Raw genomic sequence first — 21,841 nt, 5'->3', positions numbered from 1 at the left:
CGTCCGGGTGAAAGGGGGTGGGTGGGCATTGCCTCCTGCTCAGCACCTGCTCCTGGCTGGGTGAAGGGGGGGGCAAGCATTGCCACCTGCTCCATTCCTGATCCCAGCTAGGTGAAGAAGGGACAGGCATTGCCTCCTACTCTGTGCCTGATTCTGGCTGGGTGAAGTTGGAGGGACATTGCAACTTGCTCCGTGCTTGATTCCAGCAGGTTGAACGTGGAGCAGGCATTGCCTCATGCTCTGCTCCTGATCCGGCCTGGGTGAAGGGGGCAGGCATTGTCACCTTCTCCTTGCCTGATCCCAGCCAGGTGAAGTTGGAGGCGGGCATTACCTCCTGCTCTGTGCCTGATCCAGGCTGGGTGAAGGGGATGGGCATTGCCTCATGTTCCGCTCCTGATCCCGGCCAGGTGAAGGTGGAGGGCGGGTATTGCCCCCTGCTCCATGCCTGGTCCCAGCTGGGTAAATGGTGGGTGGGCATTGCCACCTGGTCTGCTCCTAATCCCAGCTAGGTGAAGGTTAGGGACGGGCATCGCCTCCTGCTTTGCTCCTCATCCCAGCTGGGTGAAGGCGGGGGGCAGGCATTGCCACCTGCTTCACTCCTGATCCAAGCTGGGTGAAGGCGGAGATGGACATTGCCACCTGCTCTGCTCCTGATCTCAGGTAGGTGAAGCCGGGGAGTGGACATTGTCACCTGTTCCACTCCTGATCCCAGCTGGGTGAACGCGGGGGGACACGCACTGCCACTGCTCCTGTCCTGTCCCAGGTGTGTGAAGATGGGGAGCGGGCACTGCCACCTGCTCCCCTTCTGATCCCAGCTGGGTGAAGGCAGGGGGCAGGCATTGCCACCTGCTTTGCTCCTGATTCCCACTGGGTGAAGACGGGGGATGGGCATTGCCACCTGCTCCACTCCTGATCCCAACTGGGTAAAGGCAGGGGGCGGGCATTGCCGCCTGGTCCATGCCTCATCCTGGTCTGGGCTTTCTGCCATGGCACTCTCTGGAGTTCTGGCTATCTCATCTGGGTTTCCCTCCACAGCGCACCAGGGTAGGACGTGAGTTGTCTTGAATGCGCTTAGCCTTTTATATAGTAGGATAAGCGTTGTTCACTTATGCAGGAAACTGATAGAATTAACTGCACCAATTCAGGTTCCAGGTGGTAGATTCCAGCTTTGAAAGTTCCTTTGCATAAATATTCCCTGAATGCAGAAATCTAGCGCATCAGAAACCACTTATCTAGAAAGGTGCTAATGAGTTCAGCTGTTGTTCAGTTCAGCTATACCCTTTTAATTTTGTAATTATAGTGTAGTGACTAGAGTGAAGGACAAGGATCTGGGAGAGCAAGGTTAGATTCCCTGCTCTGTCCTGGAAGCTCATTGGGTGACCTTGGGCCAGTCATAGACTCTCAGCCTAACCTACCTCACAGGGTTGTTGTGAAGAAAAAAGGAGGCAAGGATGTAAGCCATTTTGGGTCCCCATTGGGTATACATGAAGTAAAATAAAATAAAAAATTGGATCTGCTTTCCACAATCCAATGTTATGTTAATCTTACTTTGTCCCCATGTCAACAGTTGGGAGTGGCCCTCCTCACCCTTTCTGACTGATTTTGATGGGATCTTGTTGGTTTTTAAGTGGCCTCTGTTCATAACATTTCCCCACTTTTTTGTTGTCTGCAGCCTTCAGTAAGAATTCATCAGCACACATTTCAGGCATGTGAAGTGAGTTTTTGACTCACTCACCAAAGTTTATGCTGGAATAAGTTTTTAAATAAAATCTAGAAAGCCACCAGGCTTCTTCTGCTGCAGGCCAATACTGTGGGGGGTAAACTCCGAAGTAAATCACACCAAGTACAATATAACTTCCTCCACTGGGGTTGCCAATCTCCAGGTGGTGACTGGAGAGTTCCCAGAATTACAACTGATTTCCAGACTAGAAAGCTCAGCTCCTCTGGAGAAAATGGCTGCTTTGGAGGGTGGACTCTATAGCATTACATCCCTGCTGAACTGCCTCCCTGCCCTAAACCCCAACTTTTTCAGGCTCCACTCCCAACTATGTATGTTTAGAATTGTTGCATCATCATCAGTTGATACTGCAATATAGTATTTACTAAATATTGGTAAATCTTCAATATAATATATAATATAACATTATTTGATAGCAATAATATTAATATTTTAAAATATATCAATATGCTTAATTGAAATAATAATATTAAATATATTAACATACTTAATTTAACAATAACAATCCCATCATCCAAGCCCCCCCCATCCCTGCAACGCGCGCCCTCTAGAGGCAGAATGCAGACAGCCTCCTAAACCTGCCGCTTCTCATAGACGCCGCTTTCTTTTTCGGCCTGCTTGTTTTTCAGCAGCGTGGCTTCGCTTCTTACGACAGCGGCGGCCGAAGCCCGGCGCGCTTGACGGCGGCGTGGCAGAGGAAGCTCCAGGAGCCGCCCCGCCCTTCTCCTTCCTCCACGCATGCGCCTCGCCCGGGAGTGCTTCGTGGGCCTCGTTCTCCATGCCGCGTCCGGCGCTTTACGGCAGCGGCCGGGGATGGGGGGCGGGGAAGATGTCTGAGCGGCGGCGGGGCGGCGGCGGAGGCCGGGGCGACGTCGCCGGGGCGGCGGGAGCGGAGATGCCCGCCAAGAAGCAGAAGTTGAGCAGCGACGAGAACAGCAACCCCGGGGACCTGTCGGGGGACGAGAATGTGAGGAGGCCGCTGGGAAGGGAGGGTAGGCTTCGGGCCTAGCGCGTCTCCTAGCAACGGGTGGGCGGGGCTGGCTCGGTGGCCCCGTGCTTGGCGGGAGGAGGACGCGGAGAGGCGGGTTGCCAACTCCAGTTTGGGAACAACCTGGAGATTTGGGGGTGGGGCTTGGGGCGGGTTCCTACAGACCTCATCCTCCAAAGCAGCCATCTTCTCCAGGGCAACTGATCTCTGTAGCCTGGAGACCAGATATAATTCTGGAAGATTCCCCAGTTACCATCTGGAGTCTGGCTGCCCTAGGTTCACATGTCTGAATGCAGACAGGCAAAGCCCTCCAGGCCTCACCTGGGGGTTGGCATTCTTAGTAATTAGACCCAGTTCTGCCTCGTGTTGGTCTTACTTTCCTGAAGAGGAGGACACTTCCATGGATTGGGGCTTAATTATCCGTATATTTGTTATGCACAGTGGTTAAGTGGTTGGGCTGCTCACCAGCACTCTGTTGGCTTGAATCCCACTCCTGCCGTGAGCTCAGCAGGTAGCCTTGGGTAAGCCACTCCTCTCAGCCCCAGATCCTTGGCTGTGTTGTGCGGATCATAATAATTCTAACTTGTTCACTGCTCTGAGTGGGATACTAATTTGTCTTGAAAAACAGTATATGAGGGCAGGGTTTTTTAAATTATTTATCTTTGCTTAATGTATTGTCGAAGGCTTTCACGGCCAGAGAACGATGGTTGTTGTGGGTTTTCCGGGCTGTATTGCCGTGGTCTTGGCATTGTAGTTCCTGACGTTTTGCCAGCAGCTGTGGCTGGCATCTTCAGAGGTGTAGCACCAAAAGACAGAGATCTCTCAGTGACACTGACACTGAGAGATCTCTGTGACACTGAGAGATCTCTGTCTTTTGGTGCTACACCTCTGAAGATGCCAGCCACAGCTGCTGGCGAAACGTCAGGAACTACAATGCCAAGACCACGGCAATACAGCCCGGAAAACCCACAACAACTATCTTTGCTTACTTTAGCATTTTTTTGCATCATCACTCACTTTCCCCAAGAAAATCAGGGTTGGCATTAGGGTTTCCAGCTTTGGGTTGGGAAATTTCTGGAGATTTTGGAGATGGAGGATGGTGTTTGGCATGGGGAGGGACCTCAGCAGGATATAATGCCCTAAAGTCCACATCCCCAAGTAGCTATTTTCTCTAGGGGAACTGATCTCTTTAATTGTAATTCTGGGAGACCTCCAGCCACTGCCTGGAGTTTGACAACTCGAGCTGGCATATGTAGTTCTCTTGCTGCAACCCTTGAGGTAAGCTAGGCTGAGAGCGAATGGTCAAGCCTCCTCTATCCCACTATCTGCTGAGTGTGGTCTAGTGGTTACCATCTTAAACTTGGAACAAAATTTGAGTTCAGTAGCAACTAAGAGATCAACAGTTGTTGCTCCAAGGTATAAATAAGCTAGAATGTTTTATTGATTTCTGAGGTGCTGTTCACTAGAACGTGCATGGCCCAGACCAGCCCAATCTTGTCAGATCTTGGAAGCTAAGCAGGGTCGGCCCCAGTTAGTGCTTGGATAGGGGACTACCATGGAAATCCAGGGTTGCTGCACAGAAGCAAGCAGTGGGTAACCACCTCTGTTCATTTCTTGCCTTGAACATCGTATGGGGTTGCCTACCGCTTGGTGTAACTTTCCATGACCGCCAAGGTGCTACTCAGAAGCCAGGCTAGCCCAAGCTTGTCAGTGCTTGGAGGTTTGGACAGGAAGACCACCAAGGAAGAGGCAGGCAGTGACAATATAAGGTGTTGTGGGATTTGAATTTTGTTCTGATACTAGGGACTGACACAGCTATCCACCTGAAACTTGAATCTGGGCATCCCAGATTCATATCCCTGCTGGGCCATGGAAGCTTGCTGAGGGGGTGGTCTTCGGTCAGTTACCATCTCTCAGCCTAACCTACCCCACAGGATGTGGGTGTGATGATATAGTGGAGTTTAGGAGAACGGTGTACTCTGTCCTGAGCTCTTAAAGGGAGTGTGGGATAAGAATGTATTAAAATGAATTAATTTATATCCCACATTTCTCCCCAGTGGGACCCCAAAGAAGCTCACAATGTTCTCCTTTCCTGTAGTTTATCCTCACAACAACCCTGTGAGGTAGATTAGGCCAAGAAGGTGTGGCTGGCCCAAGGTCACTCAGCAAGCTTCATGGCAAAGTGGGAAATCGAACATGGGCCACCCAGACCCTAAACACTACACCTTACTGGCTCTTATATAGATGCCGTTTCTGGGATGGGCGTGCCTTGGGATGTACAAACGCCCTTTGATGGTAAAATCAGCATGGTATAGTGATGGGGGTCTTGGAGGAAGGGTCCTTACTGTGTCATGATGTTCATTGGGGGACCTTGTGCCGCTCACTCTCCCTCTTAGCAGCCTGGCCTCCCTCACAGAGTTGTTATGAAGATAAAATGGTGGATGAACTCTGTATGCTGCCCTGAACTCCTTGAAGGAATGGTAGAATAAAAATGTTCTAAACAGAAGCGTGTGCCCCCACTCCCTTTCAAAGCTAACGGTAATTTGCACATATAACTTGTCGATTATGAGGGCCAAGAAAGAGGGCGTGAATACCTAAAGGATTTCTGTAGAATGACAGCCTCTTTCAGTAGTCAGATCTTTTCTCTCTGCCCCAAAATGTAACTCCTGCTGTTTATGTCCTCTCTCTGCTTGTTCTTGTGAACCTGGCACAGAAGCTAACTACGCAATATCTACATTGGTTTTGAAGGTGCCACCACCAGATTCTTGGTTGCGTGCAATCTCTAGGCAGAAAGATTGCAAAACAGGAACTTGAAACTGATTTCTTATGGCAGGAATCTGAATGGTCTGCTTGACACGGGACCCACTGTCATTGGAATATTCTCTTCCTGGTATTAATTAATTGTGAATAAATTTCCATGACGATTCTCAAGTTGGTGGAGAATGCTAGTATGTCTGAGTTAGCTTGCTTTTTTTGTTAGCTGAATCTTTTGTTGTTGTTGTTAATTGCAAATCCATGTGTGTTATGCTCTCAGGATGATGCTGTTAGTATAGAGAGTGGCACTAACACGGAACGCCCTGACACTCCCACAAATACTCCCAATGCTCCGGGAAGGAAAAGTTGGGGGAAAGGAAAATGGAAATCGAAAAAGTGCAAATATTCCTTCAAATGTGTCAACAGCCTCAAGGTATTTATACTCTTAGAATCCATGAGCTGCCAGCTTTTGTGCAACAGTGTTGGAATGAAAATGTTTTTATTGCTGACGTCTAAAAATGCTAATTGGTTTTTGTTCTTATTCTGTGATCCTGGGGAGAAGAGCAGTGCTGAACCAGACCAAGGATCTATCTAGTCCCACATTTTATTTCCTGCAGCAGTCAGTTAGATAGCTGTGGGCATTCTCAAGTGGTAGGGTTTTGTGAAACCCCTGCTGTGAAAATAGTTGTTGCCAGGACCTCCTGTTGAGAAGGTATAAATAGCTGTCATAGCAAACAGTTTCTATTAGACATGTACTCCATGACTGTTTCTCCTATCTCTAAATTCATTGCTGTCTTCACCTCCTGGGCATGTTTTCTGATATCTGGGAGAAAACAAGTAATTGTTCAGAAGAAACTTCAGTTATTAATTCATGATATAAAACATTTTTTGCATACTGAACTTAAACAAGATGTGTTGGCCTTGCTTTTTGGGGAAGTGCTCCTTTTAGAGGCATAAAACACTTTTTGTCAGAAATTTGTCCGAAATACTGGTTCTAAATATTTTTGTGGCCTTTCTGAGGGCTGTGTGTTTAAATGAAGTTTAAATAACAGGAAAGCAGAGTTATATTTTTCACAACTAACAGGAAATTGAAGGGTGTGGAGTCTTTTTTTTTAAACGTCAGACTTTAAAAAAAGGAAAAAAAATAGGCAACCACCAATATAGAGCACTAAAATACCTTGCTCCAAAGAGGTACTTTCCCTCCTGAGCAGCTATTTCATATACAATCTAAAGCACATCTTTGCAGCAGTGATCTTCCCTAATGATTAAGACTTCATGTTAATTTAGAAAGATTGCTGGGGACGGTCTCTATAGAAGTATGCTGCTGCATGAATATCGGTGAAAAATACTTCTTCTTTCCTGGAAATAATGCATGAGGATGTGGTGGTGGAGAGGTTATGCTTTTTAGAGCTTCTGATATAAACCCGTTCTTTTTACCTTGAGCATATACATCGGGAGGCACACTGTACTACTTGCCAAGTATATTATAGGATGTTTTTGGATATAAACAAGACTGTGCATATCTTTGAAAAGAATCTGTGGAAGAAAATCAGTTGTGCCAGATTTGTGTAATAAGTGGGGCATCCTTGGGAATGGGATGTTTCTTCCTTCCATCTAAAACATCTAAGTAATTCTGTCTTCTTCATCTAAAAACACCAGGGTAATTATGTCTTGGAACTATATGTGATGAGTAACACAGGGCATGCCAAAAATAGCTTCCCGGTAAGGTGTAGGAATGCATACCGATGTCATGCCATCTAGTATGTTTACTCTTTATGAAAATGGGGGTAAAGCGTTATTGGGGTGGGCGGGCTTTTTTTCCTTGTGGATGTCTGTCCTATTGCTTCATGCTTTTTCTGTGGTGTGATACCAGTGATCTCCTTTTTATTTTGTGTGTGTGTGTGTATAAATTTTCATTATAACAAACATTTCTTTTAACAGCAGGTATAATGTACAATTGTCCTGGACTTACTGCATAATTAAAATAAAGATAAGATACATACTCTCATCTTGACAAATTTTCATTTTCAAATTATTCACCTTTATGAATCCCAGGGGTAAACAAACGACATAAGGGTCCCCTAAATATGTTTTTATGGATATTTTATTACAGTGTGTTCGTTTCTAAGCCCTGTAGATCTTAGGTGGTGGAGAATTTTTAAAAAATAAGTGAAAATTGTGTGCTATTTCAGGAGTGGGGAAAGTCACTTGATGACGTCACAACACCAGCTAGCATACATAAATGTTATTGGCAAGAGAGGGACAGCTTCACAAAACAAATCTGTTTTCAGCAGTATTCCCCTTTTACCATCACATGCAATTGTGCCCTTCAAAATCCTGACTTCTTTGTCAGATATATAAAGAGTCACGGAAGTGTAGGGGATGTTTTTTTGCCAGAATTGCTTAGTGTTGGGCGTGTTCCTCAAGAAATGCTTGGGGTTTGAATCTTTGTGTCAATTATGCTTTCCCTTTTTCAGGAAGACCACGGTCAGCCGTTGTTTGGGGTGCAGTTCAATTGGCACAGCAAGGAAGGTGACCCTCTCGTGTTTGCCACAGTTGGTAGCAACAGAGTGAGTGGCGTATTAAAATTCGATCTTTCATTCCCGAGCTGTTTTATTATTATTAGGTTATGTTTTAGGTGGATTTTTAAAAAATTATTTTCCGTCAGGCATTGGCCATAACAGGAGAAACAGACATGCCAAGAGAAGTAGAGCGGTATAGCAGTCACAAAAACAACTGATGACACATTGGATTCTGAGAATGCTAAAACATAGGCTGTCACTCAGTTGTTACTTTTTGGTTCTTAACAGCCAGTAAAAAGTCAGCCTTTCGGAGATCAGAGCAGGGCAATATTTTATTCCTAACTGTTGCATGAATTTGATTGTTTTATTAAAAATGAGATTCTCGGTTTCTTCCGTACAACAATGGCAGAATTGTGCAGCATATGGGACATCAGCAAGCGTGCCTTCCGAAACAACAGTTGGCATCAGGTTAACCCTTATAATAGGGAGAGGGCTGCTCTTAAAGGGTAATAATCACCAAGCTGAAGAAAATAATCTTCCAGTTGATACGGGAACTTGTATTACTACCTGCTAGAACCATATCGTGCTGGTGTTTATTAACATTGGATTTAAATTCTGACTTAGCCTGATCTATCTTCCATGTTAGGAAATGAATACAATCCTAAGGAGAATTGAACCCTTCCAAGTCTCTTGGTTTCAGTGGTCTTAGAAGGAGTTGTACCTTTGCTTAGAATTGCACTGTCAGTCTGGAAAAAAATCTATGGTGTTGAAAATATATGAAGCACTTTCTGATACCAAGTTGTTTGTGGAAAATGAAAGGACGTTTTTGCTCATTCACACAGTGGTTCCCAGACTTTGACTGAGACCCACTTCCTGCTTTTCAGGAGCCGTTTGCAAACTAACTCCATGGTACTTCCCCCTCCCAAACATAAAACATAGGATGCTGCCTTCTATTTTTCACGTGTAGCGTTTATAAATATATAGCATTCCTGAGCAGCTGGCTCTATTTCGTGGCCATTTTGCATAGGGCAAGCTCAGATTTGCCATCTGGGGCCTCCTCTCCCAGCTAACCCTGTTCCTCTTCCTCCCCTCCTCTTCCTCCCCATTCTGGTCTACAAACCATTGTTGCAATATATTTTAGGAAGTCTGCAATCTGCTTTCCAGCATCAAAGAACATTTTATATGTTTAGTTTAGCATGTACAGCTATAACACCATTGTCTGCTCATTAAAAAAAAACCCTCTGTTGGTGTGTTCTGCAAGATTCCTAGAATAGTCTAAAGAGCTTATTTTATAATACTTCCAAACCGCTTTCTCTTTTGAGATTGTCTGTCTAATTGCCCTATATGTAACATGGCGTTAGGATATATATTGTGCTGGGTTTTTTTAAGTGTGAAAGTTTCTCTGATTTTAAACAGTGCATCTAGCAGTTCATGATCTGACGTGGTAATTTAATACGAGGCTGGAAAATGTATTGTTGTTTTACTGAAGCTAATCACTCAGTGAAATGTAAAAGTTAGCTTTGAATGGAAGAGTAAGTGTCCTCTTCTAACTGGGCTGCAGCCTTTAGTTGCTTTTTAAAATGACTGATGAAAAGCATATTTAAACAAACAGCGTATTCCTTTCCCCTCTAGTTTTTGAATTTTAGTTTAAAAACCGTGTTCCATTTTCAAGCAAATATAAAATCCATATTGAGTGTGTGTATAGATATAGATGGAGATATAGATATAGATAAATATAGCCATATCGCTCATATTCCATCACTGCTTCTTTGTGCATTAGCACAGCTGGAATTACTGAAGTGTATGCAACAAAAAAGAGAAACGCTTGGGAGTCTTGGTAGCCGAACCAAGTGTTGAGTCGAAGCATTCTAAGAAGAAATTTCTGATTTGTTCCAAATGTGTGTAAAGCTTGGCTTTCTTTATGGGAACTGCTCAAGCAGTGTAAGGGTCAGTAAGCTAGTTGAGGAGGGATGCAAAAATCTGCACAGGCCTCAGAAGAGCAAGCATCCTGTCACTGCTGCCTTTTAATTAAGCATTCACGGGGCCACCCTTCTCAGAGTTAGTTGATTGATTCACTTGTCTGTCGCTAAGAAATGTTACTTTATTGATAGTATGCTCAGCTAAATTCAGCAATTTTTACCTGTATATTTTCTCTGTAGAGACTGATTTCTTGGGGAGCTTGCACAGCCAACCCCCTCTTCTCACCTCTCTGTAGGCAGTGTGGGTGGGGTGAAATATGATGTCCAGACAGGATCAAGGACTACGTAAGCAAATTACTGACCTGGTAAGACTGAGTGTTGATGAGAAGGTAGTATGGTATAACCCAATCGTGTCAGATCTTGGAAGCTAGGCAGGGTCAGTACTTGGATGGGCAACCACCAAGGAAGACTCTGCGGAGGAAGGCACTGGCAAACCACCTCTGGTTCTCACTTACCTTGACAGCCCCTTGCTGGGGTCGCCATAGGTCTGTTGCGACTTGATGGGCACATATGCAAGAATGAGAGCGTGTTGATTAAAACATTTTTATAGGTCAGAGAAAGAGGAGAGAGTTAATTTCTATAATGTGGCTAGTTCCTGTTTCCTGTAGCCATTCAGTTCCATTACATGAATCTAACCTCTTGTGTGTTTTCTTCCTTCAGGTTACATTATATGAATGTCATTCCCAAGGAGAAATACGGTTGTTGCAGTCTTACGTGGATGCCGATGTATCCTTTTGTCTGGTCTACCTCCAGGACTGGTTTCTGATGGGGATCATGAAATTCTTTGCTTGGTGGCTCTTAACGAGACTTACACTTGCGCACTAGATGTTGGCATCCAGGTCTCAAAGGAGCCCTCCTAGCCCCACTTCATTCATTAGTGGTTGTGGTTAGCAAGAACCCACTTAGTGGTTGTGGTTAGACAGAATGAATGTAAAATCTTTAAAATCAAAACCTTCATTAAACTTGCCAATCATTTTTGCGTAGGTTATCATCTCCTTGGGCAGCTGTCATTTACTCTGCATACCCCGGTGAAATATTTGGTATTCCTATTCTGTTGAGCAGTGGAGAGGAATATCAAAATTGTAAAGAAACAAAAGAGAGCACAAAAGCTACCATTTCCCCTGTATTATCATTTTCTTCTTAACCCTCAGCTTGCTTTTATTTGATCTGTACCTTAATTCTTTCCCCTCCTAGTACTTTCCTCTTTTATACAAGAATATTTTTTAAAGTTCTGGGCCATCAACCAATAAAGGCGAGATGTGCCCTTAGATGGGCTCCTTGTTGCTTGCTATGGGGGGGGGGGGCTGAAGTTCAGCTTGCTAAGTCTGGAGGCTTTACTGCTCCCAAGCTGGCAGTGGAAGGCCTGTGTGCCAGTGGACCGCTGGTCCCGATCCTGATGACGGGGAAATCGAGAACTGTGTTTCGATTATCTTGCCTGCCCTTCTGTGTATTTTAAAGGCAAGAAGAGCACAGGAGAAAGGGTGGGGTAGAATGAACAAGGGAGCATTTTCAGATGCATAGCCTTGGTTGCTCTGACTTGCAGAAATTATCTTTTGATTTCTATTTTATACCTGTGTCAAAACCCAGATGGCAAATGCATCCAGTCTGTGGCCTCTTCTAATTACCTGACCTTTAAAGCTCACTCATTATCCCCTCGGCTTTTTTTGTATCTTCCCAGGTGTGGTATCTGCATTTTGAGCCCCAGTATTTTCAAGGCAGGCCAGAATGCCCTTGCATACTTGCCATTCATCTCTCAACCGGGCTTGTTTTGTTCTCTCTTTTTTCCCCCCTGAGCCATACGCAGAATTATTTGTGACACGTATTTAAGGAAATGATCGGCATTGAGTTGTGATTTTTCTCCTGCCTGCCAACAGTGAATTTTCTAACTATACAAATGTTCCTGTTAAGTGCTTGACTGGCTAAAGGAAGTCCTTGCTGTTTGTATAATCCTTGACCGCATGTTATAGGCAGATGAAAACTTTTATACTTGTGCCTGGACCTACGATAGCAACACGAGCCATCCACTGCTGGCTGTGGCTGGCTCCAGAGGCATTATTAGGATAATTAATCCTATAACAATGCAGTGCATAAAGGTGAGTTGATGGGCTTGCATGGGTGCAGCTTTTGGACTAAAAATATGTTGAGAGTGAACCTTGGTTTCTATATTCTGTTGTAGCACTATGTGGGTCATGGAAATGCCATCAATGAATTGAAATTTCACCCCAGGGATCCAAATCTTCTCTTGTCTGTAAGCAAAGGTATGAAAAATGGTTTCCTTGTAATACTCTTGTGAAGAGCCAAAAGACGAAGGGGAGTATATGATACACTTAAGTGGTGGAAAAATTTATTGTAAAATGTACGCTAAGCAACACATTTCAAGTCGATGACTTCTTTGGGGCAACATAAATATCAGTAAATACATGTAGCGTTTACATAAATATCAGTAAATACATGTAGCGTTTACCTTAAAGGTGAGCAACATTACTTTTTTGTGAAAAAAACCAACTGAAATGCATCAGAACTCAGTATAAAAGCCAGAATTATAAAGAGAATTCCTTTTGTTTTAAATGCTTTTGTAGTGACATGGCTGTATGTAAAGTGCATTCTGGGCATTCCCCTAAGATTGGGCTGGAAAAGATTTAAATTAATTACAGAATTCTGAATCTAACAGGTTACAGGATATCAAACCAGTGGTCTGTTTAGCACAAATGTGTCACCTGTGGCTGGCAACAGGGTCCAGAACCTTGGGAAAAAAGCTTTCCCAGTCTTGCTGCATGAGCTGTCCACTTCCAACTTGCAAGGGTGCAAGTGTGATGATTTTAAGTGTGTGTGTGTCTTTAAAAGCTTGGTGTGGTACAGATGAAGAATGGGGGTGAAAGAGAGGATAAGTGAGGGAGATGATTGGCTGATGACTGAGAGTGTGGGCAGAGTGAACTGCAGTTTTTAGTTACTGAGCGGAGAGAAAAGATTCAGTCTGCTTTCTGGTTTAGACAGGCAAAGCTGTGTGCAGCCTGAGGGTGTCTGTGGATTTCTGAGAAAAATATTGATTCTTGTTTAGAGAGGCAAACTCTGTGCGCGCCTGAGAGAAAGCCTATGTGCATTTGTGTGAGTGAGCGGTCTATCTGAAGCAGGCAAACTGTGCGTGCGCCTGAGATAGAACATTTATGTATATCTGTGTGACTGATGCAGAGGAGTTAGCCGTGTTAGTCTGTAGTAGCAAAATCAAAAAGAGTCCAGTAGCACCTTTAAGACTAACCAACTTTATTGTAGCATAAGCTTTCGAGAATCACAGCTCTCTTTGTCAGATGTGTGACTGAGCCTATGTAAAGAACTAAGAACTGAGAACTATTTTTGAAACCATCAAGCTTAAGTAATAGTGTGAAACTGATACGCTTCTTATAAAAATAAACGTTTATTTTACCCAGAGGGTGTAAGAAGACGGTTAAAGGCAAAATCTAACTGAAAAATAAAGAGGGCCATAACATCCAGGCTGTGTGAATACTTAGGAAGAGTTCTAATGCTGGGCTCACATCCCAAAATATTAATATGGGCCATTCCGCAGTAATTGATTTATTGTTCAATCAGGTCTAACAAAACCTAGAGTACACATTTCAGAAAAGGGAGTTTGATCCAGCATCCACTAGGCTAAACAAGTATTGCTATATTTCTGTGTGTGTGTGTGTGTGTGAGAGAGAGAGAGAGAGAGAGAGAAGTCCTCAAGAGTTGTTTCTCTCCCTGACATATTTGGTACGCACTTTTTAAGCTACAAAATATATCATTAGTTAATCAGTGTGGGCTTTTTCTGTTGGTTATTACTTTTAATGTGGAATCTAAATGAACGCTGATATCTAGTTTATGTTTACTAGATCATGCATTGCGATTGTGGAACATCCAGACTGATACGCTGGTTGCAATATTTGGAGGAGTAGAAGGGCACCGGGATGAAGTTTTAAGTGCAGTAAGTAGGAAGCTGTCCAACCGCTTTAGAACATCTCTCTGTTCTCTTCATTCCCCCCTTCCTTGCCATACAAATGACCTGAAACAAAATTTTAAAAGTTCAGCAAATGTATGCATCTATGTGTTATTCTACAGATTATTCCAGCTGTAGTTGGGGAATGGGGAAGGGTTCACTGCTGGTTACATTTAAAACATTGGATGCAAAACCTTACATATTACGTGTGTGCACTCATACACAGGATTATGATCTCCTTGGTGAGAAAATCATGTCTTGCGGCATGGACCACTCCTTAAAGCTCTGGCGGATCAATTCAAAGAGAATGATGAATGCCATCAAGGAATCCTATGAGTACAACCCCAATAAAACCAACAGGTATGAACAATCCTAATATAATGTTGCCTCTCCCTCCCTAATACATACTGAAAAGTTCACTGAAATTGGGCACTAGCATCCCATTTAAAGGTAGGTAAGAAATAGGCATGGATCTAGCTAGATGATTGAAGGATAGTTAAATGATAAGGAATTTTGTATGACCCCTTAATCTAAAGACCTATGTATGAGCATTTATTGGAGCTGCCCTTTCACACAGAAGGCAAAAGCTTTTGCTTGTAAGCAGATACAGTTTAAAACACTGAACGCGGTAGGTTAGAAAGCCCTATTGCAACCAAAACATTATTGTTTTGGCTTTGTACTCAAGAATTTACCTTGGATAAGCACCCTCTCAGGAAGATACCCAAAATTCCTTTGTGGCACCAGACATGTAGCATGTTTATATTCCAGAGAGATTTTACTGTCTTGTCAATCACGCCTGTTTTGGTGCCATGTGTCCTGAAGAATTGTTTGTATCTAGTTTTGTATAACAATTCTGTCTTTTTCTGTAAACATTTAGCTTTGAAAAGTATATAAGATTCTCTGCTATGGCTGATCTTTATGCATGTGTCCTAACAAGGCAATGCATCTGGGCTTTATTAATGAAATAAAATTCATATTTCTTCATTGATCACGGTTTGGTGTCTTGATTAATGAAGGGTAACGGCTGTTATGGAAAATAAAATTAAAACATAGTACTTTAAAAAAAAATCCATAACATTAAATATTAGAAGAGGTTTTCTGCTGATGCGAGCAGTAAAAGCAGCTCAGCAGTTGGACAGAGGGCTTTGGCTGGGCATAGAATCTCCTTGGATGTGCAGTAGGTTCTGTCGTAGAGGAAGGGATGAATGGTTTCTGGTCAGCAGTTTGAACCGATGGATCTCTTCTAGCTTTGCCATTTTAAACAGAGCACAGAGTGAGGCTGGTGTGACCATTTTGGCTTGCATGCTTGGCAGCTGAAGGACAGGATGAAGTGATTCAGATGACGCGTCCCAAGAAACACAGCACCTTTCTCTCCTTGCTGGTCCCTGTGCTGGGATCTTTTGCACCTCTAGCTATGGGGAAACAGATGTACATGGGAAAGAACTGCTTAGGGCTGGACCTTGCAATCCTTGCATCAGCTGGTGAAAGCAGGCAGTGCTGTTCAGCCAATTAGTTAGGACATTTTGAAAAACTGCATATAGTTCTGAAGTATATAGAGCAGGATATTAACTTAGGGAATGGCCTGCCTCTCTTTTAAATTAGTGGACATTGTTGCTTCTCAAGCTGCTGCAGTTGTTCCCTCCCTGCTCGCTGATCAGGTATGTCAATTTTTTTCCTCCACAGGCCATTTGTATCTCAAAAAATTCACTTTCCTGACTTCTCTACCAGAGATATACATAGGAATTATGTAGACTGTGTACGATGGCTAGGAGATCTGATACTTTCTAAGGTATGCTGGCTTCTAGTTTTAAACAGGTTGTCATGTATGTTTTGTGTTTGATTTGTAGAAGAAGTTGTGAAAACCCAGTTTAATGGCTGGGGCATCAGCATTTGGGGAATGAATGGGATGGCATCTGTCTCCTGTTTTAACAGTACTCTTTCCCCTTCTTCTCAAAATGTGATTGATTGTCTGGTGTACCATAGCCTACAAATGTTTCTTTGTGGTTTACGTAGCATTTTTTCCCCTCTCATTTGTCCACAGTCTTGTGAAAATGCCATTGTGTGCTGGAAGCCTGGCAAAATGGAAGACAATATAGATAAAATTAAGCCCAGTGAATCTAACGTGACCATTTTAGGTCGGTTTGATTACAGTCAGTGCGATATTTGGTATATGAGGTTTTCGATGGATTTCTGGCAAAAGGTAAGGACCATGCTGCACAGTACAAGATAAGATCCTACAATAGTCCTTATAAGATAAGTCCTGGAGAAGAAGGGGTTCAGAAGAGGGATGAGCCAGTGTGGGGTGTGGAGAGATAAACCAGGGTTTAGTAAACAAAATAATCGGGGGAAAGATACCTGGATGTCTGTTGAGGTCTGCTGATAATTAGCATTCCTTCCTTCTCTGGAAGTTTATCATGGCAAGGGAAAGACTCTGTGGCCCCACCCATAGGGCACAGGAGAAGCAGCTTCAGGGATGTTGCTTGGCCTGTCCCTCCTTCCCTGCCCGAAAGCTCTGCTCCATTGCCAATTGCCTGGGATCTAGGATTACAGATCTGAGGGGAAGAGCACGCTGCCTTCTGATAGAATTAAGGGCTACAGGGAAGTTGTGCCCCCCCCCCCCCCACTAAGCAAGTACATCAGCAGGACTCTGACTTCATTACAGCACTGTTTTCTGTTTCTTCTCTATTCCCCTTTTCTTGTGTGTCTTTTCTGGTTTGTGAGCTGAAGGGCAGGGCTCGTGTCTTTGTTTCCCAAAGCAGCTGACAGGAAATCAGTTGTCTTAAAAGTGGGGATATAAATATGTTGGCAGACATAGCATTTGGGGGTGGGATGGCTGGAAGGTAGAGCAACAGCAAGGAGACTAGAATGCTCAGAAACATAACAAGGTCCTCTGTAGAGCTGGAAGAGGAGATCCAGTTTGGTGTTGTGGTTAAGAGCAATGGGACTATCATCTGGGGAACTGGGTTTGATTCCCCGCTCTTCCACGAAGCCACCTGGGTGACCTTGGGTCAGTCACATCTCTGTGAAGCTCTCTCAGCGCCACCCACCTCACAGGGTAATTGTGGTGGGGATAATAATAACACACTTTGTAAACTGCTCTGAGTGGGTGTTAAGTTGTCCTGAAGGGTGGTATAACTCTGTCTTAAGAGCGAGCTTTACAATATTTATTGGCTGAAGATGAGTGTGACTGGAAATTGACTCAAAACGGACAGACATGTCAGCCCCACAACCCCTTGGGTACCACATGTGGAATACTCTTTCTCCTTTGCAGTTAGTTCTCCCATTGGCAATCGTTTCTTAATGTGCTCAGTAGATCTGCTGAATTTTTTAAATATAGCGTGTTATCCCCGGTGGGAGTTGAGTTCAAGTAGCTACTGCTTGTCGCACACCAAGGTGCATTGTCAGTCTTGGAGATGCAGCAGTAAACCCAGCAGGGGGAGAAGCAGCGATTTGGGGAGCTTGTGGTTCCCAGGGACAGTGTAGTGAGGGCCAGAGCTGTGCAGTGTTGATTGCTCTTGCTTTCCACTTACTGATTTAGAAAAACCTTATGCCACCTCATTAGAAACTTGCCTGAGGCAGCAAACAAAATAATAACACAAATAATGAAACATTTAAAATGTTAAAAATCAACACTAAAAGCCCAGCATTAAAAAAACAGGCCACTGACAGCTCAAAATAAGTTGCCAGACTAAAATGGTGTTACTTATTTCTGTATTTTACTTCATTTATACCCCATTTTTCTCCCCAGTGGGGACATAGAATGGCTTCTATGCTCTTCCCCATTTTTTCCTCACAACGAACCCTGTGGTGCAGGTTAGGCTGAGAGTTTGACTGTCCCAAGGTCACCTAGTGAGCTTCTGTAGCAGAGTATCGAACCCAGGTTGCCCAGATCCTAGTCCATCACTAGCCATTACACCACACTGGCTTTCATTTTTAATGATTAGCCCCCTAATTAAAAGCCTGGGTGGACCGAAACATTTTTGCCTGGTGTCTGAAAGAAAGTAACGTAAGCGCCAGGTGAGCCTCAAGAAGGGCATCCTATAAGCAAGGTACTGCTACTGAAAAAGCCCTCTCTTTGCCACCTGCTTCACCTTTGAAGGTGGGGGCACAGAGAACACCTGGGACGAGGTGGTCCTTCAAGTATCCCCAAGCTATTTAGGGCTCTCAAGGTAAGAGCTAGCACTTTGAATTGTGCCTGGAAACAAATGGGCACCCCACGTAGATCTTTCAATACTGGGTCAATATGATTCCTGTATCGCACCCTGGACAATACCCTGGCTACTGTATTTTGAACAAACAAGTTTCTGGACTGTAATCAAAGGTAGCCCCAAGTAGCCTTTGTATGACTCTCTGCTTTTGGACAATGAAAGCTGACCTGACATTGTTTTGTTTTCTGCAGCAAAATATACAAACTAAACATTCTGAATTACTTTCTTAACTTTTTCCTGAGTGTGTTCAGTTTACGAGCCCTAATGTGACTGGGAGATTTTAGGATAGTTTTGGCAAAAGTGGAGAGAAGAATTATTATTACTGAAGAAGGGTGAAAACTATAAGTTAGTGGGGCACATAATTCACACAGAGATTCAGAACGGTGTAATGGTTAGACTAGGATCGGCGAGATCTGGGTTCAAGTCTACACTCAGCTCTGAAGCTCACCGAATGATCTTGGGCCATCGCTCTTCTTTCAGCCTAACCTACCTTGCAGGTTTACTTTGAGGGCAACATAGAGCAAGGGAGCACTGTACACATCGCCTGTGGCAGAAAAGGGGGGATAAAAAAGTGAGATGTGATGGAGTAAATGCAAACATTGGCACAGCTGCTTTTTGAGGCTGTTTGGTTTGTTTTCAGATAATACCTATAACAAGGAGTGCTAGAAAGCTGGATTTTTAAACATGAAACCAACGTGATTGTGGTTCAGATTCTCTGCCCCAGGGCTTGCAGGAGAACTGTTAAGCACAGATAATTGTGATTTTCTTGATAAGCAGAGAGCGCCCCGCCCCAATTGGCCTCTTGTTCATCTTTGGTTTCTGTGGTGTTTCTTGAAATGCAGTATGATAGAGGCGAACAACTTGATGAAGAGACTGAAAAACTCTTAAAGTCTGACTTATCTTTACTTAAGTGGTCTAGAGGACATTTTTGTCTCAGATCTGTTTTCCTGAGTTAAATAATGCAAAGACACAAGTAGTTTTGCTTTATATGGAATCCCCCCCGCCCCCAGTTTGGTAAACATGCACATTATTCTGTATTGTAAATAATTTTTAAAATAAAAAATGATTTCCAGAGAAAAGGAAGTATTCATTGTTGCAACAATTATCCTATGAGCACAGTGTGCATGATATAAAAAATGATGCTTGCCTAGGCAGATCATATACTAAAGACGAGATATTAAAAATGTAATTGGTTAGGTTGCCTGAACACTTCTGTTGTCCTCTTCAGTGTTTGGCTGCATGTATCTTCTGTCCTTCTGCAGATGCTGGCATTGGGGAATCAAGTAGGAAAACTCTATGTTTGGGACTTAGAAATAGAAGATCCTCATAAGGCCAAGTGAGTATTTAACTAGCTAGCTTTCTTGCATGAATTGGGAAGGACTTCTCTCTACCCTAATGTACCAAAAACACCCTTTTTTTGCAGGTGAAAGCAGAGTAAGTTAGTGCAAGTTACGCAAAGCATGCTTTGTATAAGCTGACTTTTCATTTAACTAGGAGAATGGACAGGCAGGTGCTAATCTCCACATGGTGACCTCTTCCCCCTTTCATGTGTAGTATTTTCTAGCCTCTGCTGCAAACCTAGTGCTCATGGAGGCTGTCTGGGCAGTATCACTTCATTCTGCAAGTAGAGGTTCATTCAGCTGAGTGCTGCTATATAGACACACAGAATCCCACCACATAGATCATTCCCCACACCCATGGAGAGATTTTTTTTTGTATGCCGATGCATTCAGTTGTGTATACCTCACTCCCCTTTAAGTTGTACAGTCTAGACCAGGGGCCTCAACCTTTTTAAGCCTCTGGGCACCTTTGGAATTCTGACACCGGGGTGTGTGTGTGTTTGTGTTTGAGCGCAGCCGCAAAATGGCTGCTGGTGGAATCAGAGCCATAAAATCTCAGGGTTACGCATAACTCTGATATTAACTCTTCAGTGTTTCAGGCAGAAACTACGTTTAACATGATGCCTTTTATATAGTTTTAAATGATTGTTTTGCATATACACAGCTTACCGCTAGCCACGCAGTAAAGATCCTTGTGCAGTGGTGGCAGTTGCTATCAAAGCAACTTTTAAAAACAGCCGGTCAGAAGGCTTGCTGGGCAAAATCCCCATCTGACCCTCTCCACTTTCTAAAAACATTTGGCAGGTGCCAGGAAAGGTGGTGGTGGGCACCACATTCTACCCATAGGCTACCAGCTTCTTCAGATCTAAGCCCTAGGCTCAGTTCAGATGTTAGAAACCGTGGCTTTAATTAAACCAGCTGTAGCAAGTCACTGTACTGCATGGTTAATATTAATCAAACCTAGATATGAAGTTGGTTTGTTAACCGCAGTTAATCTTAATTATGTTTTTCAAATGATGTCTGAGTGCTACTATAATCCCAGGCAACAAAACCATCATTTGTCAAGCCAAACCACAATTTGAGTGATTGGTTGTGATTCGAGTCCTGGTTTTACATGGTAGCCATATTGTAAAAGAAACCATAGTTTTGCATGGTATCTAAATGATGCCTTAGCGTAGCTGGGAGAAATGAGAGTTCTCTACAAGTAGTTTTAAAACACAGGGATGCTTGAAAAGCACTTGAGAATAAAATGTTCCACCCCTGGGCAATGCACAAACACCCTGCTAGTGAATCTCTGGACTCTATCTGTAGTGTTCCATATTGCCCATCTTTCTTGTAACCATGCTGTGTTACCCAGAGGACGAATTATGAGAAATTCTGACCTAATGTTTACATTCTTCATTTTTGCAACAGGTGTACGACGCTTACTCATCCAAAGTGTGCTGCTGCAATTCGACAAACCAGCTTCAGCAGAGATAGCAGCATCCTTATAGCTGTGTGTGACGACGCCAGTATCTGGCGCTGGGACAGGCTGCGGTGACTGACGTCGAACTGAGAAGTGTAAAACACACCTATATATATATCTATATATATATTGCTTTTTGTGTCAAGGGAATTAGTCGTCTTGCAAGTATCACAACTGCTTTGAGTAGCCTCTCCCTGCCCTGTGATCACCCGAAACTAGCCATGTTTACATTTTGGTTTGGGTAGTATCATTGTCCTGTTTGGATTCGACAGCTTTTTAATAAAAATATTTTTGTAAAGTTTGGTTTACTGTCCATTAGGAGCACTTGGTAGTCTGTCCGTTTTTTCCCCTTGCAATGCTCTGAATCTCAGCATTCTTTTTGGGTGACCATTTGCAGCGGCATAGAGTAAGGCTACTTTGACCTGGATGGCCCAGGCTGGCCTGCTCTCTTCAGACCTTGGAAACTAAGTAGCATCAACCCTGGTTAGTATTTGAATGGAAGATCACCAAGGAAGTCTACAGTGGCTTCGCAGAGTTAGGCAATGGCACACCTCCTCTGTTTGTCTCTTGCCTTGAAAGCCATGTGGGGTCTCTGTAAGTCAGCTGTGACTTGACAGTGTTTTGAACACACGGTAAAGCCAATGCAAAAGTACCCAAAAAGTTACTAGAACAGTACCAAAGTAATCTTGCTAATTTCAGAAGTATCTGGTATCGCTACAAGGCCTGTCTTGCGTAGTACAAATGCAGCAAGCTCGTGAATAGCACTGGACATATAAGAAGCGGCATTACACTGAATCAGACTCTTGTTCCATCAAAGTCAGTACTGTCAAAGGCTGGCAGCAGCTCTTCAGGGGCTCAGGCAGAAGTCTTTCATATC

General features: G+C 43.7%; 1 protein-coding gene across 1 annotated transcript; it reads left to right on the top strand.

Moving 5' to 3' along the window:
• Window positions 1-2,511: 2,511 nt before the first annotated feature.
• On the top strand, window positions 2,512-21,262 carry EED (embryonic ectoderm development). The gene is made up of 12 exons (XM_054973751.1): window positions 2,512-2,705; window positions 5,761-5,913; window positions 7,958-8,050; window positions 10,642-10,707; window positions 11,949-12,074; window positions 12,158-12,239; window positions 13,848-13,939; window positions 14,178-14,311; window positions 15,635-15,740; window positions 15,993-16,151; window positions 19,422-19,495; window positions 20,913-21,262. Exons 1-12 carry the CDS (start codon window positions 2,517-2,519, stop codon window positions 21,037-21,039), a joined length of 1,401 nt encoding a protein of 466 aa, XP_054829726.1. The 5' UTR covers window positions 2,512-2,516; the 3' UTR covers window positions 21,040-21,262.
• The last annotated feature ends 579 nt before the right edge of the window (window positions 21,263-21,841 follow it).

Source organism: Eublepharis macularius, chromosome 3 (genome assembly GCF_028583425.1).
Source record: "Eublepharis macularius isolate TG4126 chromosome 3, MPM_Emac_v1.0, whole genome shotgun sequence".
In the NCBI taxonomy this organism is placed as follows: domain Eukaryota; kingdom Metazoa; phylum Chordata; class Lepidosauria; order Squamata; family Eublepharidae; genus Eublepharis; species Eublepharis macularius.
Note: the sequence above shows the minus strand (reverse complement) of the source record. Positions and strands in the feature narration are given on the sequence as shown.